Source organism: Telopea speciosissima, chromosome 3 (assembly GCF_018873765.1).
Source record: "Telopea speciosissima isolate NSW1024214 ecotype Mountain lineage chromosome 3, Tspe_v1, whole genome shotgun sequence".
Classification (NCBI taxonomy): domain Eukaryota; kingdom Viridiplantae; phylum Streptophyta; class Magnoliopsida; order Proteales; family Proteaceae; genus Telopea; species Telopea speciosissima.
The window spans coordinates 5987081-6005635 of record NC_057918.1 but is presented as its reverse complement, the minus strand read 5'-3'; the positions used below and the strand labels follow the sequence as shown (position 1 = coordinate 6005635).

Sequence of the window (18555 nt, the reverse complement as noted above, 5' to 3'; positions counted from 1 at the left end):
GGAAGGCTTCGCAAGACTTGCACGAACACAGATGGCTGTTCCATTGATCTGGGTTTCTTTCTTCCTTAAGTGAAAGGAAGAAAAGAGAAGTGAGTAATGGCATTCTCCGAGTCTTTAGTTGCACAGATTACAGTATCTTATTTAGTTGGTCCTCCTCTCAATTCTATAGATCGTTTTCTATACTTTTCTTACCGAAAATGAATGCCACTTTGAAATCCGTGGCCTTTAAAGGACGCCCTTTACCAATTTGGCTCTCCGTCTTTCCATTCGTTCATTTCCAATAAATTCTAAACTGTTTTCCATCTCTTCTCAGAGAAGAATCATTTATAAATTTGGGGAAGCCCTATCTATGTTTTTTCTTGCTCCCAAATCAGGATTCAATTTCTGGACTGGTGGATGGTGGTGGGGACTTGGGCAATGGTGGTTGGTGGTAGTGGTGGAGTTCAGATCTCCTACCCACATGGGGATGGGTGGTGACAGATCTGAACCCTCCATGGGGGTGTGAGACCCATGCCCCATGGAGGGGTCAGATTTGTCCCCACCCGTCCCTATGTGGGTAGCTGATCCGGATTCGTAGTGGTGGTGGTGATAGGTGATGGTGGTATTGAGTATCTACAATTGTAGAAGAAGATGATGATTTGAGGAAGATGAGGGATGGGCAAAAATGTTTTTTTTGAAATTGTAGGAGGTGGTTAGAAGAAAGGGTAGTTTGGTCAATAAAAAAATATTTTTAACGTCTAACGCCTTATATTAACGGAATGGACTTAAATGCTTTAGGTTGAAAAGTAAAGGGTGTATGTAAAATTTTTAAAAGGTGGGTGTGGAATTGTCAGAACTTTAGGGGTGCATGAGGAATATAGGATACATTTGATGGGGTATGTGTATTTAACCCAAAATAAAAAGGAAGTTTCAGACAATCCGTTTTCTGTATTTGGTCCGGTCAGTGTACGTGAAAGTCTTCCTCCCCACTTCACCGTTTCCGTCACTGGCAGCGGCGGAGTGGATCGTGCCACTGTGCCGTCGTCGACCTGAGAGGGCTCATGCTGGGTGATGCATGCTTGGGGTGAACTGTTACAGACAATCCGAAACCAGGTGGACCACAAAACTCACAGCTTGAGGTTGCATAGTAGACACGTCCACTCTTCCACTTCCGCAGCTTTAATTTATTCGTAACAACGGGACTTCTCTCTGCTCTAATTGATTTCCATCAAGATCACCAATGGCTTTGCTTCTTCCGAGCTTTCAAGTGCAACCTCGAATCCATCTTACTCTGCCCCGTCAAAATCCTCCCTTTCTATTTCATCAAAACAGAATTCAATTCTCTGCTAGCAATAGGCTCCGATTTTATCCTTCTATAGTTACCCGAAAAGGCAGAGGCAATTCTTTATCTCCTCCTAAATCGGCTTCCATTAATGGATTCTCTGTGTGGAGTACCACAGGAAAGCGTGAAGATGAAGAGAAGGGTGCTAATTTTAATTTTACGGAGACGCTTCATAGATGGGTTGTCTTCCTTCGCTCAATTATGCCGGGTGGGAGTTGGTGGAGTTTCTCCGACGACATGGAGGTAGTTATTACAGCGAAGCCGGTCAGTGTATTCTCCGCGCTGCGTCGGATGTGGGAGCTGGTTTCCAATGATAAATTGGTTATATCCACTGCTGTTGCTGCCCTAGTTATTGCAGCGGTGCGTAAAAATTGATTGATTCACTTCAATTCGTATAAGCTTGAAAGTATAACTAGCTAGGACTACGAAGTAGGAAAGTTGAATTAGCAGGTCTTGGAGTCATTACTGTATAATTCTCACTTCTTCACCTTGTTACTTTGAGTATTTTGAAATTCGCTTAGTAGCCAGTCTGTAGTTTACTTCAGTAATTTGTATTTGCGTGACCCTGCAATAATGTCTGTCTATCACATTTTCATTCAAAACAATCCCAAGAGGATAAACAGGAAACATCTGAAGCATAACAGTGCAGTCAAAGTATCTAGGACCTCATCTTCCTAGAAACTGGAAATATTATATACCTTTTCATAGTAATCATTTTATTTCATCTCCACAGCAATATGCTCTAAAGATTGACCCTTTGTTTGAAATTTCTGATATGTTTATTTCAATTAACTTTGGCGACAATCTTGTAAGTGAAATATTTAAATTCATTACCTGCAGCTCTCTGAGATATCAACCCCACATTTTTTGGCGGCATCTATTTTCTCTGCACAGGGTGGTGAGACCATGGTGTTCCATCGTAATGCACGGATCTTGGTTCTCTTGTGTTTTACTTCAGGAATATGCAGGTCAAAATCTTGTATGTCAAAGTTCCCTGCTGCCATAGCATTCTTGATTAAAGCATACCTCTCTTGAGTTCTCATGTCTTTCCTAACGATCATATTTTTCATAAACTATATAGGAACATGCTCATGTGGTGTTTTTCAATAATTATGCACCATTGCTGCCAATGAATTATGTGCAAGAGAAGGGAGCTTTATTAGATCTTTTTTCTTTTGAAAAATATAAGATTTTATGTGGATTGAAGCCAGATTAAAATTACAGCATGTCCTTGTACTTTTGTTGTTTATCTCCTACATGAAAATATTACTTGTCACCTATAAGAGGAAAGGTTATGCAATCTTGGACTGTCTTTTGCCATATTTTATCTTTTTCCCCGCTTCCTTTTATGTAGAGAATTCCATAAATGTACAGATGGGAAATTTCCATAGACTTGTCGTGGTTTGTGTTGGTAGAGTTCCTGGAGCTGTGACTTTCCGTATGGAGTTCATGAATGATATGTGTTTTCAAACATATTTCAACTTTTCAAACTTGAATTACTGACTAGTGATAATAAATGCTCTTACAAAACGTGGAGTTGGGATTCAAGTCGTGAATCGTAGGATTCATAACAATTTTACAAAACAATAGGGGAGAAACAGAAATTTTTTATAAAAACCATACATAAAGAAAAAACTAATTATCCATCTAATTAAGTGCACCTCAAGTAACTCAAAATTATGTAATGTAGACCTGGAAGCATATCCATTTTTATGAGATTCTCATTGGTTTGTGAAGAAGAAAAACTCCAAAATCCTTAATATTTTGGACATAGGAAGTGAGAGACACAAAGAGGGTTTTAAAAACCCTTCGAGAAGTGTTAGAAGAGTTCAAGAAAAGTAATCTTCACATGACCGAGTTTGACATGTTTCAACTGAATCAACTCAATAAGGTGACTCAGTTCTGATCCGTAAGAAATAGCAAGAACCTACCGTATCGTATCGGTGACTGAATCACTGAACCGACAAAAGAGATTAAAAGAATTCTTCTAAAATATATCTCAATAAGGTCCGTGAATTACTGTGGCACTGATTCACTTTGAATTGTAAGATTCATTTTTGAATTGGTGGGATTTAACAACGGATATTATCAATACAATTAGGGTGTTATTTCTATTTTTTTGGCTGTGGTCTCATGATCCATTTTATGTTAGATATATTCTTTCTCTTTGTCCTTCTATTAATAAAATCCTGTTATTCATTGAATGAAAGGAAGCAAAGAAACTATTTTTTTCTTATGGTTTTTATTTGTTCACTTTTTTCCTTTTTTTCATTTCTTCATCCATCCTGGAAATTGCAAATAGGTTCTTTACGGTGAGCAGAATGAGTAGCACCTTAATTGATTTATGAAAATGAGTAAGAGAATCTTCACATAATGATGAAGAAGTAAACATGGTAAAAAATGATAGCTTTCTTCTACTTTATACTCATGTTTGAGAAACAATAAATACATAAATTAGTGCAGCTGAGGGATGACTGTTGAGATGGATGAGCGGTAAGACTGGGAAAGATATAACGCATTGATGGGAAATTAAAGTAGCACTCATAGGTGATAACTGATAACATGAGGGAAATTCGATTGAGATGGTTTTGTTACCAGTTAGAACAAGTGGTACTATGCTGTTTGAAGCCTTGAAGTTATTAGAAGACTAGTGAGAAAAGAACGATTGCTTGTGTTTCAAACAAAAGATATGGCCTTAGATAGGGTGCAATTGCTGATTAGAATTCAGGATTCATATATCCAGTTCCAATTATTTTGGATAAGGTTTTGTTGAATTGAGTTGAGTTGCATACTTAGATTTGGTCAAGATACTTGGATTGGCAACTAGCCAATATCTCTAAATTCTTTTGAAGACAAAATTTCCAATTTTAACCCTTCCAAATAATCGGATGATTGGTAAAAAGAGAATGGTCACAAAATTATGCTTAGTGAACGAAATGCTATTTCCAGGACAGGACCATTTATTTTAACACATCCATGTCTAGGGTATGGATTTGTGCAAGTTACTATTGAACATGAAAACAAGGAGAGGATCTAGTGCAATTTGTGCAGATACTGTTAAATAACGAGCAGTCTCAGTTTATGGCTGCTATTCCAAAAGGATATGCTAATATGTGTTAATTCATCCATCTACAGTAACAAATAAAAGTGTAAGTTCTATGCTAATGATTAAGTAGCCATCTATCACTCCTACATTTGTATGATTAATGAATGTAGTATTAATTGAGTTGCTGATGATGTACCCTTTTTGTGAAATTCAGTGGCCTGCGTGGTTTCTGCTTCGGCATTGCTAATATGATCCTGGTGAGTTCCTTACTGACATTTAATTGTTTACCAAATATGAAGCTTGACTTTTCTGGTCATATTTCTATATGATGATTGTGGGTCTGTACATATATGCACAGGGAATGCACTTGTCTTGTCGTACTTTGTTCTCCTTTTTGTACATGATATATTTTACATATAATTTATTTATAGTGTTTATGCTTCGAAAATGTATTTTGCATATATCCTAAGCATGTACATACATTTCTTGATCATTTCCATTTGTTCTTTAGTGTATCTTTCGTTTCTCTGATGCAATACGATATGTCTCTTGAAATGATTCTTTGTATCAGAATTGTCATGGCAACAAAGTAGGGGAGCAAAGAATATAACACAGAATAGCTTGACCTGAACACGTCCCAAAAATTAAACAGACTGTGTGGGTCAACCCAAACTCAATATGACACGACACGGTTACTACGTATACCATGTACAAGTTGACATGAAATGAAACAATATAAAAAGGGTTAAATACGTATGCACCCCCTAAGTCGTCCAAAAATTCCACCTGCACCCCCTGCTCTTCTGACAATTCCACAGGCACCCCCCTGGTTTTCAAATTAATCCATGTTTTAGTCCCTGCTGTTAATATTAGGTGTTAGACGTTAAAAATTTTGTTTGTTGGCCCAACTACCCTTTCTTCTAACCACCCCTGTGAGACATTTTTGCCCTTCCCTGTTTGTTATTAAGAAATTAACCCCACCCAACCTATGTTACCGTTGCATACCCACCTAGGAATTTTTAAGTCCTGTTATGACCAATATACCCTTTATGGGGTAAAATGACACTATTGCCCTCTTCGTCTTCTTCTTTTACAAATGTAGATACCCACCACACCATCCTCCAAATCTGTGAAAATCTTTGTCTACTCCTTCCTCCCAATTCCATTGTTCTAGGGTTTTGACTAATTCAAATCAGAAAACTCCAATTCCATTGTCTAGGGTTTCTAATAACAAACCCCAAATCCGTGTTTCTGCTAAACAGATGTTTTAGTAAAACAGAGATCTAACATCTATGGAGCTTGTTTGTAGATTTACATGGGACTGGTACTGGAATTGATGGATCGACAGAAATCCCCTCATCATTGGACTCTCCACTTCCCCAAAGGGGTCAGAATTTGAGGTTTGGAAACGGAATGACAGCTTCGACATCCATAGAGGAAGGAGAGGGGACCACGAGAAAGAGGAAGAGACAAGGGGAGGATCAGAAGAAGCCATAAGATTTCAAAGAGCCACAATCAAAGAGTGAAGACAAGGACAAAGATTGAGGGAGGAGCTCTTGATAGTGACTCTCTCTCTCTCTCTCTCAAATGACAGACTTTGATTCTCTAACCTCTGATCTCATGTATTGGAGAAACCCAAACTCAAGAATTATCAATCAAACAGTTAGCCTAACAAACAAACCAGAAGCAACTCACCCTAACAAAATTACAAGTATGGAAGAAAGAATTAAGAGAAAAGAATTAGAATGGTTTTGAAATAGGGTATGAAACGGCTCTCCCATACTAGCTCAAACCTGTAATATTTGGAGTCTCACCATATAGGAGAGCAAAATTCTAAGATACATAATCTTGCTGGTCAGGCCAAAATTCTTTTCTAACTTTATGAGAGAAAAGCCTACAAGCATCCATGCTAAGGTCAATGGCAGCAGATAATGCAATAAAGAGTGCAGCATCAGCAATGCACATCACATGCTTCACACCCACTTCAATCATTGGTTTACTAATCTTCCCTTCACCTTCCACAGTAGAACCCATCACAAACCCTCTAACCGCTTCGCCACCACTACTGGTGGTGCTAGTAGTGTCAATACTGAACTTTCCACCCTTTCTGACGCTCATGCTGCCCTCAGCAAGGGAGATTCCACTATTGGTGGTGCCGCAGCTGGCGCCGGTAAGCAACGGTCAAAGGGGATTTTCCCCTGTTTTCCGTTCTGGTTCCTTATTTGAAGGGTTTCAAACCCTAAACGATTTGGGGAAGAAGATGAGGGCAATTTGGTCAACTAAAACACTATTTACTCATAAGGGCATTGTGGTAATTATGCTCTAGCGAGGGTATAATTGTACATTACATTCTTCAATTTCAGATCCGTTAGCATTTAACGCCTGATATTAACGGCAGGGACTCAAATATGGATTAATTTGAAAAGTAAGGGGGGGTGTGGAATTGTCAGAAGATCAGGGGGTGCAGGTGGAATTTTTGGACGACTTAGGGGGTGCATGCGTATTTAATTTAACCCATATACAAATGATAAATGAGAAAATTTCTTAATAAAATGGTTACGGGGTTATTTTTCGGGTTAGTTGGTTTAACACAAAAATGACACTAGCCACCTGGGTCATTTTCCTGTCAACCTAAAATTGACCCAAACCAAAACCACCCAACCTGGACACGGATTTACAGCTTGTGTTCTTGTCGGGTTGGCGTGTTGTGATGGGTATTGCCACCCCTATCTCAAGGTGAGCCACAGCAGTGACCAGCTGCTTTGGCACCAAGGTGACAGCTTGGTCTTGGCCCAAGGGAAGTGCCTCTTGGGTATTGCCACCCCTATGTCAAGGTGAGTGACAGCAGTGATCAGCCACTTTGACACCTAGGCGACAGCTTTGATTTGGCACCCAAGGCAAGCACCATATGTTATCCCAGATCTCAAGGATGGTAAGAGTGAAATTACAGGAAAAATAAAAGGGCAGAAATGTAAAACGATTGAAATATATAACATGAGGGGAAGTTCATCAGGTTTTGGTTTTGGTTTTGGGTGCCTTGCCACATGGTTGCCTTGGACCTCAAGGGGTGCTTCTCACCCAAGCATCACTTTTGTGATGCCTTCACAACTATTCTTTTCATATATCTGTGGCACCTCTTTGGATTTGCCATATTCCTGGATTATAAAGGTGACATGGCTATCCATTTAAGAGGAAAATCAAAAACTCAAGTCCACATATTGGATTCTGGATCGATTCATGGCTGTGGCAAGCATATGTTATGTTGTTAAGTTTGCAATTATTTTATTTCCTTCACAACTCCAAAATTTTAATGCTATGCTGGTACTAGGATCCTTGTGTACCCCAGCTAGTTTATTAGTGGATCTTGAATTTCAGAAGCTGGGGAACAGTATCCAATCTGAGCACCCTGTTAAGCCATGGTTCTGGGCCAGTTTAGCATTACTTGATACATTGTTGTTTCCTTCCTTTTTAGCTTCTCCTTGTCAATCATTTTCTGGAACTTCAGTATGCTTGACTAGACTATTGTTTCTATTATTCTCCAGGTTAAGCGTCTGAGGGAAAGACTCTATTCAGCTCTCCTTTTTCAGGTTTTTGATTTACTAAAAATAGTGTTATAGATCTGCTGCATTTTACACATCTCAAGTGAGCTTTGTCTAAAAGGATGTCTTGGCATGTACTACTTGCTTTAATAGGATGCTCCATTTCTGTTTTACTTCTTATGTAGGAAATATCCTTTTTTGACGCTGAAACAGTGGGTGATTTGACAAGTAGGCTAGGAGCAGACTGTCAGCAAGTGTCTCGTGTTATAGGAAATGATCTTAATATGATATTACGCGATGTTGTCCAGGTTGCTTTCCTTGTCATACACTCTTCCTTCCTTTCCCCTGTTGGAATATGAAACCACTTTTGGGGATTTAATTTGTAACTGTATTAACCTATATCAGGGGACAGGTGCTCTAATATATTTGCTATCTTTATCTTGGCATCTCACATTGTTTACAATGGTGATCTGCTGTGCTCTAGCAATAATTATGCTGCTTTTTGGCCGGTAAGTGCGTGCATTACTGTCTGACATGCTTATTAGTTTGCATGTGCTAAGCTTGAATTCTGTTTCCAGCTAAATCTAATATTAGCATCAAGTAAAGATTAAAAGGGCGTACCCAGTGCATGAGGCTCCCGCCACTGTGGGGTCTGGGGAGGGTCATAATTTACGCAGCCTTACCCCTGCTTTGCGGAGAGGCTGTTTCCCACCTCGAATCCGCGACCACTAGGTCGCAATGGAGCAAGCTTACTGTTGCGCTGAGGTCCACCCCCTAAAGATTGAGATGTTTATATTTCTAATTGTTTTTTATTTGAGTTCTCTTTCCTTTTGATCAGATTGCTTGTGCCATGTGCACTTTCAAGAATTTAATGTTTTATTGCCTACTTTTAAATTTTCAATTATGTTGTTATGAGGAATGTGCTGACTATGGTGGAAACTTTATTGATCTTTGTAAATAAAGAGATTGTCTGCAAGACTATCACATTGAAACTCCATGCTGCAGCCACCATGAAGGATTATGGACAATGTTTGCATGGTTTTAAATTTCTAGGCTTCTGGATATTGTTTGCCCGATTGGGGTGGAGTTTTCTAGGGATTCTTTGTATTTTGGTCCTTTCCCTATTGTGTAGTTCCTCTTTGAGGGTTTCTGACCAGTTTTGGTTGGTTCCATTTTAGATGTGTTTCTTCGTTTTGATAAAATCTGTTATATATCCCCCCTCCCATGGGGAAAAGATGTTTGGTGCTTCTAGATACAACTTTCATTCTATACATTCATTCTATATATACTGTTTTTGGCATTCGCGAGTATCACTGACAGTTAATGAATTCATTAATTGAGAACCTTTTGGTGGGCTGTTGCATCAAAGCCATTCGGGGGTAAATCACCGATATCTTGGGGAATTGGGAGTTAGTGGCATTGTCTGCTGCTCATCAGTCCACTTCCTGCATGTATGGAATCCTCTCCATAATAATGCGATTAAGCTTCAATATTGATGGCAACTCCATTGGTGATATAGGGCCAACTGGGGTTTTTGGGGGGACAGGGGGTCAGAGACCATGAGGGGTCAGTGCTGCTGATTTTTTCTGGTCCTATTGGGTATTGTGACTCGATTATGTCAGAGTAAAAAACGACTACTTCAGAGTAAAAAATGCCTAATCTGGGTATTAAGATTGCCTTCTAATCTTCTATATGAATGGGGACATTTGATCGTAGAAGGTGATCGTAGAAGGTGAATCTGAAATGATGATTGGATGACTTCATGTGGGGACAGGAGGTCTTTGGAGATTAAGCTAGAGCCTTATGTACCAATAGAGATTTTTATTTGTGTGGAAGTTGTTTTCGGCTAACTAATTTCTGTTAATGGTTCCCCACATTGGTCGGTTGGCGGTGGTTTTCTTGTATTGTAGCATTGTATTTCTAGTATCTTTTCAATATAATTTGTTATTTATAAAAAAGGAAAAAAGAAAAGAAATGCTAAGTTCCAACCTTTTTCTTGGACAGGTACATAAAGAGAGCAGCAAAATTAACCCAAGAATTCACTGCTTGTGCCAACGAAGTAATTTCAGATTACTTGTTTGTAACTCAATTAAATTCTGTAGCCTGCATATGCTATAAGCATTTATTTTTTCTTACCTAAATGCAGGTTGCACAGGAGACATTTTCTTTGATGAGAACAATCCGAGTTTACGGAACAGAGAAACAGGAATTTGGAAGGCAATAATCTCTATTAGTGATGCTGACTCATTTTAATTATTTATGTTCTAATATTTTTCTTCCATAGGCACATCAAGTGATGGGAAAATGATAGAAATGGATTCTCTTGTTTGTGTAGTTGTGGTTTTGTTGGAACTATTTGAGTTTTCCGGCAATGGTTGACAGGTACGAGCAATGGCTGATGAAATTAGCAGATATAAGCTTACGACAAAGTGCGGCTTATGGATGTTGGAATACGAGCTTTGGCATCCTCTACCATTCAACACAGGTCTGGCTCTTTCCAAGGTTATTAGAGCTACAACATCTATATTTGTTCTAAGACAGCTAATTAGTTCTATTGCTGATGTATATATTGGTGATAAAAAATGGGGCTACTATTGCATTTGTTAAATTATTCTTTGGGAGAAATTACAAACTTTAGCATTTTAAATAAAGGGAGCAACTTGTTGTCCCCATAATGGTGGCAAATGATTTGCAACCATGTACATTTGTTTTGCCATGTGGTAGCTGAGATGGGCCTCAAATTTTGTGGACGGGTGGACCCCAAGGTTCTCTACTCACGTCAGCTTTCAGCCCAATTGGAGTTGGCCATATGGCAAAACAAATCATTTAAAAATTCAGTATTGCAAAGGGGGTGCATGGATTACACATGGTAGGGTATGGCATTACATGGAAGGGTAAGTGATTGAAATTAAGGCTGAAAGTTCATATATGCTCAATCTAGACCATTCCCTAGATATCAAACAGTCAGATTTGCCATATCATTCTTCCAGTGGTCATGGTTGCAATGCATTTGTGCCGATGCATGGTGACAACGATTTTCCTAACTTTAATTATTACATTTTTTTTTGGCATACATCTTCTATTTGCTCATAAAAACTGCAATATCTCAAGGCATTGTTCTTATTGTTGTTTCAATTTTGTTGCTTCATAAATGCGCATAAATTTTACCAGCCAAGCTATTGTTACTTCCAGTAACTCCTCTCCCCAAGAAAGCTCTTGTCCTTCATATAATATTGAAATTTCTTTTTATATCCTATGAAATTATCTTTGACAAACTTTAGTATTCTAACGTTCTCCCCATAACATAAGGGTACCTATTAATATTATTATTGAAATTATTATTGGCCAGTTTTATTTCTTCTTTTGAATATTCAAGAAATATTTGTATTCTTTTACGTGCTACTATAGTTCTATTGAACCCTTGTCCTCTTATTAATTATTGATATCATCTCTTTTTCCTTGACGGGCAAGATGACCATGAAAAACACGTGGCCTGAATCCAATACTTGAGTCATGACTCGCAATAGTGTTGCATAAGGCATGTTGAAGTTTAATCTTGAACTATAATGCCAAGAAAAATCAAGCGTCCTTTTTTGTTGTTGAACCATTGACAGATAGAGCTTATGAATTTCTTTCAATTCAAGGCTACTTAGTGACTTGCGTACATAAGATCAATAAGTTAATTTCTTCTTTGTTTGGCTATTAAATTTTCATAGGTTATTGCTGTGCTGGTAGGAGGAATGTCAATTATGACTGGTCATTTAACAGCGGAGCAACTAACAAAGTTTATAATGTATTGTGAATGGTTAATCTATTCAACATGGCGGATAGGAGACAATTTGTCATCACTGATGCAGTCTGTTGGGGCAAGTGAAAAAGTCTTCCAGTTGATGGATCTTGCACCTGGTGACCAATTCTTATCAAAAGGCAAGCACTTATATTCAAATTGATATCAATTCTGTTTATTTTTTCTAGAAATTTATGGGTACTCAAATATTCCATTGAGCATCATACTTCTCTTGGCATGAAGTATCATTGTTACATTTTTCATCAATTTTTCATTTTTGGGTGTGAGGATACCTTCTGGATTGGCCTTTTGTGGTTCTTGAGATCCATTCAACTTTTGTAGATGTTGAAACTTCCATCCCATCTGTCCATCTAAAGGCATGTACAAGTTACAATACCTTTAAGAGTAATGCAACTTATAAATTTAAACACTTGAATTTCTTAGGATGTTTAATAAAGTTACAATCCCTTTAGGAGTAATGCAATTTATCCCATTGTACTTTGTTCTCCTTTTTAAATATGATATATTTTACATATTATTATTTTTTTATTATAGGGTTTGATGCTTCAAAACTGTATTTTGCATGTATCCTTACATTTCTATGCATATCTTTGGCTATTTTGCGTCTCACCGATACGATACAATATGCCTCCTAAAATCAACCTTCCGATGCGGTGCCCGATACTGATTCTTAGAACCTTGCCAACAGGCAATAACACCAAAAATAAAAAGAAAAGTTGCTAAAAAAAATATCCAAGGACCAGTTGCTTCTGATTAAAGTGTTACAATTTCTTGTTGTTCTTGTTGTTGTAACCTAAGGCTGTTTTTTGAAACAGCCTCTCTTGTGAAGCAGGGGGTAAGGCTGCGTACATTTGCCCCTCCCATACCCTGCAATAGCGGGAGCCTCATGCACTGGGATGCTCTTTATGCAATCAAGCCTCTTGGTTATCTTTAAAAAAATATAAAATGCTTCTCAACAACACCAAAGTTTCATTTGTAGATTTGGAAGGACATACCTTTTTCCCCCTCTAGTGACTGCTTCTGCTGAAAAAAGATAGTTCTTCTCTGACTGCAGATTCTTGTATTATCATGTAAATGTTTGTTGAATTATTTTGAATGTGGCATGCCACTTGATTACAGGAATTAAATTGCAAAGGCTGATGGGACACATTGAGTTTATGGATGTATCATTTCATTATCCCTCCAGAGTAATGGTATGGTTACTATGTCTTCCTTTAAGCTCAAATTCTCACGCATAAGATTTCCTTTTCTCTGTTATCTTTTCTGTCCCTCATTTGGTTTATGTAATATATATTACAAGCACTTTATTGCATCTACTGTTCACATGCACAAATTGGATTGGTTAGCAGAAGATGCATGTGACAGATATGCTGTCTTATGAGTATCTTTTGCAACTGATGGCACCAAATGTCTCTCTAAAATGACAAAATTGCTTGTCAATCACAATGACTAGGATTTAAAATTTCATTATTCTGCAGTCTCACATTCTCTCTGTTTTTCAAAATGATCTGATGGATAATCAAGTCGTCATAAAATTTTTCTACTGTGAAAGAATTCCCTCTTTAATGGATGAGTACTCTGAAGTCTTACTTAAATGATATTTGGCATAAATAAGTGCCTCCTTTGACAACTATGATTCTTAGTACACTGTGCGTACACTAGTAAACTTGGGTCAATAACCACATGTACCATTTTGAGTGTTTTTTTGTGTGAAAATAATTCATGTATTGTGTTTAAAATGTCAAAAATAGGTTGTATAGAAAAAACCAGAGCAAAAAAGCATTTCTGGGACTCGAAACCACCACCTCGAGTTGGCTGGGAAAAAGTAAATGGTTTCGACCAGGTTTTGACCATATCTCGGCTGGTCGAAACAAGGGCTGAAACTGAGTTCTTGAACCTTGATCAAGGCAATGCTTTGGTGACCAAGGCAAGTGCAGGCCTTGCTTATTCTAAATTGCATGGCAACTGTGTCTTGCACAACCAACCAAATGAAAACTTTATACAATGGTAGGTAAATTGGATTGGATTTGAACACACCCTCAGGCTGCAATGCAGTATGTCAACCAGTTAAATGGATAATTAGTGTCTTAATGGATAGTAACTGAGATGGAGTTGTTTCCAGTGTCTTGAATAGCATTCACGTTTATCTCATCTTATTTTCTTCTCACCTCAAAAGTAGTTGTATAGTAGTGCAAAATACTCCCCCCCCCCCCCCCCAAAAAAAAAGAAAAGAAAAGAAAGTTGTGACGTCCAAGAAATGCTATTTGCAAAAAGGAATATCATTAAATCAGCAAAATATAAATTCATTCATTTGATGCAACATAATTGCCTTGATAAATACTCACCTAGGTACCTCACAATGACTCAATTGTTCAGGGGTGATTGTCCTATGGTACATGACTATGATTCTGCTTGTACCTCATAATGAGATCTATCCATATTGAACCATAATGTAGTACTAAACAAGGCCTTGATATGAAGCACACCCAAATTGAGCACTGGAAAAAAAATATTGTGTATCAAACTATGTTGACCGTATCAGTCCTTACGAACCAATACATGGTCGAGATGGCCAATACAACCGAAAGAGCAGCAGCCACCACCATTGCCTATGCCTAGCATCAGCAGCAGCAGAAGGAAGGAAGGAAGAAGAAGAAGATGGACAAATGGAAAGGAGGAGAAGAAAAAGAGGATGAATGGAAAAGAGGAAGGGGGGAAACCGCACCTGATGCATGCGACGGCAGCAAGGAAGATGGCGACAGCAATAGCGGCAGCGGTGACAGCACGGAGGAAAAGCCCTAGACCCTACCCCTCCTCTTTCCTCTTTAGTAGTAATATAAAACATTTAAGTTTCTTGTGCTCAGTCCACCTGTGAAAGCTTCAATATTCAAACCACCTAATGTGCCACATGGAAGGATGATTTAGCAAATCCATCCATTGAGTAGGAAGAGCATGCTCTACATTGGTCACATATCAATTTTCACAGCAAAACTCAATCATTTATTCATTTAACCCCCTTGTGTTGGCTTGTTTCACTTGTACTTTTAGCCATCCATTTACTTTTTAAAATGTTTTGAATCTTCACAGCATCCTTTCTGATACTCTGACCGATATTGATACTTGACACCTTGATTCTGCTTACAGAGTTTGATGCAACTCTTAGGAAGAGACTAAGAAACAAGAAAAACATATTGTGCTATTCTAGAATGGGGACCTGTTTGTCCTTCTAATCTTATCCATGTATATCTTAAGCGCGTCCATGTGTATCTTTAGCAAATCTTCCATCTCGTAGTCTCTCTCTGATACGTCTCTGAGATGTCTCTTAAAACCACCTTTCTGATACGCTGACCAATACTGATACTTGACACCTTGATTTTGCTTACAGAGTTTGATGCAAGTCTTAGGAAGAGACTAAGAAACAAGAAAAACATATTATGCTATTCTAGAATGGGGACCTGTTTGTCCCTATATTATGTCGTTTGTTTTGTATGATTATACTCTTCAATTCTTAGATATTGCTCTAAATAAGTTTGATAGTACCTGGTAAAGAAGTCATCCATCTTCAACTTGATATTTGCACAGGTACCTGTTCTACAACATTTAAACGTTTCAATATGCTCAAGTGAGGTGGTTGCCATTGTAAGAGAACCTCTCTCTCTCTCTCTCTCTCTCTCTCTCTATATATATATATATATAGGGGTGTGTGTGTATTTTGCCCTTTTAGTATAACCCACTTTTTTTTCAATGAGGGTAAATCCTGTCATTTCACATAAAAACTGCATTACATAACAATTTTTTTTGAAAACCCTTTTTTACACCTGCGTTAAATAATTTTTGGGAATAAGTTAAGTGGCAATTAAAAGGAGGTTACGACTTCTTAGTTCACCACTTTGGTGACAACAAGTTGATCCCTATATATATATATATATATAGTGGGACAGTATTGGTAGATTAGAGGGTGAAAGTGGTTCTACCCTAGGTTTGTTGTCTACATTTGCAAACTTGACAAAGCAAGTTGACTTCTTGAAACATCTGCTCTGTTTTCCTGGTGCTACAAAGATTGGAATAATGGATATTTTCTGTTTTGATTAGGTTGGTCTCAGTGGTAGTGGGAAAAGTACAATAGTTAATCTCCTGCTACGGTTGTATGAGCCAACAGAAGGTCAGGTATGGTGGCATTTAGTCTTATCTAGACAACATTATCTTGGATTAAATGTAATTGCAATTACTTGCATTGAAGGAACTAGTGTTTTTTTTAAATAATTGATTTATACAGATGATCACATGAAAAACATATCAAAGCAGCAGCACTAAGCTTATATTGTGTTAATTGACAACTACTTCTCCCTTCTCTCTCTCACTCTCTCTCACACATACACAAACATACACTGACACAACACGCATATCAACTCTGAGTTCCATAATCTTTACATGGACCTATATGTAAAAACATGTAATGTGATTAATTGGATTTGTCTCAACACTGGGCTGTTTGGGTCTGCATTGTAGAATATGAGGTCACTGAATATTTTAGCCATTTGTCAAATTTGGTGGTCCAACTCAATTGCATGGCCCACCATTTATTGGACTTATTCCTTTGTACTATTAGGTGTACTATCTTTCCAAATATCGACTTTTCAACAATGTTCCGAAGTTTTATATTGCTGCATTATGAACTCTGGATTGGGCTGGAACTTACCAGATGAATGAGGGTGAAAGCAAAACTTCTGCACTCAGTTTCCACATGGTGTGAAACAGATATGTGCGGCCTAGTATCTGTATTACTAGTAGGTTGGATCACACACACACACATATATATAGGGAGAGAGTTCCCTAAAAGGCAGTGTAGTCTCTGCGCCAGCATGGGGGCCAATGGGAGTGCGTGCTGAAGCATCAACAATAGCGAGATTTTCACCTTTCATGGGAGGCAGGACGGTCAGTTTAGCCCCTCCCATGCCTGGGCACAGGGGCCACACTGCCTTTCAGGCTTATTTTCCCCATATGTATAAAATCTGTATGCAACCTCCAAGTTGATTTCTATCCCCCCCCCCCCCCCCACATGCATATCTCCTCTCCTTTTCCATCTTTCTCTCTTCTAATCTTTATCTTAGCATATCCTTTAAGGGAACTCATTTGTTTCCTATGTTCCTAGCATAACTTTTTTGTACTTTGCTGGGCTCAATTTTAAGTACTATCATTCAAAATCCTCAACATACTAATGAGCACTGATCCAATACTTTGTTGGGAGTTTGTTGATTGGCTCTTGCGTTAGTAATTGTTTTTTTACTGCAGATACTAATTGATGGTTTCTCTCTGAGAGAATTGGACATCAAGTGGCTGAGAGAAAGAATTGGGTTTGTGGGACAGGTTATCCATACACTTCAAAGCATACATGAAATTAACAAGAACCAACATTTATGCAAGATTATTTTTCATGACGTTCCATTTTGTGCAGGAGCCTCCTCTTTTTCGAATGAATATCATTTCAAATATAAGATATGGATGCACTCGAGATACCAAACAGGAAGACGTAGAATTGGCTGCTAAGCAGGCCTATGCTCATGACTTCATCTTGTCACTTCCTGATGGGTATGAAACTCTTGTTGATGATGATCTGCTCAGTGGAGGACAAAAGCAGCGGATTGCCATTGCCAGGGCCATTCTTAGGGACCCTGATATTTTGATCCTTGATGAAGCCACAAGTGCATTGGATGCAGAGAGTGAATACTATGTTAAGGTACATATTTTGCCATAAACAATGACATAGAACATTAAGGGTCAGTTAATACTGCTGCTGATTTGTTTCTGTTTTTATCTTCAGGAGGTTCTTCGTGCTGTCAGAAATGATTCCAAGGCAAAGAGAACTGTTATTGTCATTGCACACAGGTAAGGCCTTGCCACTCCTCCTTTTTCCTGTTTTAGACGAAGATGCTAATCTTGATGACCCACATTTGCAGGCTATCTACAATACAAGCTGCCGACAAAATAGTGGTGATGGATGGTGGTCAAGTTGTTGAGGTGGGTAAAACTCAACACATCAGATCAAAACAGATGTTTCTAGTTTAAACCTGAAGATGTTATTGTTGTGTAGTTTGATGGAGCTTAGATTGCTTAAAATCTCAATTTCCCTTAGGCTTGAAGTAACAAGAACAATAGGGCAATGGTGCTTGACCTTTAACACCATTCATTAATGTTACAGTTACTAGCCGAAACCTATGTTATATTCACAAATTGAATAGTTCAACAAATTGTGGATATTTAAAAAACTTAATAATGGATAATAAAGTTATAAAAGAAGTTGTGGATGCAGTGGAATACATAATTATGCCCAGAAACTGTATAACACTTTTTTGTGCATGTGTGCAGATTGGAAGCCACAGTGAGCTTCTCAATAGGGATGGATTGTATGCTAGACTCACCAAAAGGCAGACTGATGCCTTTGCATGAGCATGCTCATGCAGTAGAGTTATGGAGCTCAGGGTTCGTTCTACAATTTTTTAATGACGGAACAACCCACAAATTCAGACAATTTTATTTTTCAGAAATTCCATTGCTATCTTTTCTCTGTTCTGTATTCCTTCATTCATGTGGATGCAGGGGATTACATACACTGGGGAGAGATGGAGAGAGAGCATTCCCAATTTGTAAAGTATGTGCATTCTTTGCTATTCCATTCTCAAATACCTCCAAATACTGCGAGGGTTTTCCTAAAGACGACACAAACATAAATTACATTTTACCAGTCGTCTGATGTAACTATATACAACATAATTGGCTTATTCATAATGCATTGCATTCCAGTGTATATTGGTTGTCCCTCTTGTTTACAATTGAGGATGGA

At 38.2% G+C, this 18555-nt stretch overlaps 1 protein-coding gene across 2 annotated transcripts; it reads left to right on the top strand.

Annotated features, from left to right (window-relative positions):
- The first annotated feature begins 985 nt into the window (after positions 1-985).
- Positions 986-18519, top strand: LOC122656090 (ABC transporter B family member 26, chloroplastic). Of its 2 annotated transcripts, XM_043850524.1 has the most exons (19): positions 986-1681; positions 2162-2289; positions 4582-4624; positions 7910-7954; positions 8092-8214; positions 8312-8415; positions 9911-9965; positions 10053-10123; positions 10289-10391; positions 11623-11833; positions 12834-12907; positions 15297-15353; positions 15807-15881; positions 17007-17081; positions 17170-17451; positions 17536-17600; positions 17672-17732; positions 18081-18246; positions 18280-18519. In XM_043850524.1, exons 1-18 carry the CDS (start codon positions 1220-1222, stop codon positions 18159-18161), a joined length of 2115 nt encoding a protein of 704 aa, XP_043706459.1. In that variant the 5' UTR covers positions 986-1219; the 3' UTR covers positions 18162-18246; positions 18280-18519. The 2 variants fall into 2 exon arrangements, with proteins under 2 accessions (XP_043706459.1, XP_043706460.1); XM_043850525.1 differs by lacking the exon at positions 986-1681 and having other exon boundaries at positions 2162-2300.
- The last annotated feature ends 36 nt before the right edge of the window (positions 18520-18555 follow it).

Bases quoted from the DNA above. Each gene is read 5' to 3' on its own strand.
- LOC122656090 (XM_043850524.1), top strand. From the start codon at position 1,220: ATGGCTTTGCTTCTTCCGAGCTTTCAAGTGCAACCTCGAATCCATCTT. The intron at 7,955-8,091 runs GTTTTTGATTTA...CTTCTTATGTAG, and splicing joins ATTCAGCTCTCCTTTTTCAG to GAAATATCCTTTTTTGACGC. The intron at 15,354-15,806 runs GTAAGAGAACCT...TGTTTTGATTAG, and splicing joins CAAGTGAGGTGGTTGCCATT to GTTGGTCTCAGTGGTAGTGG.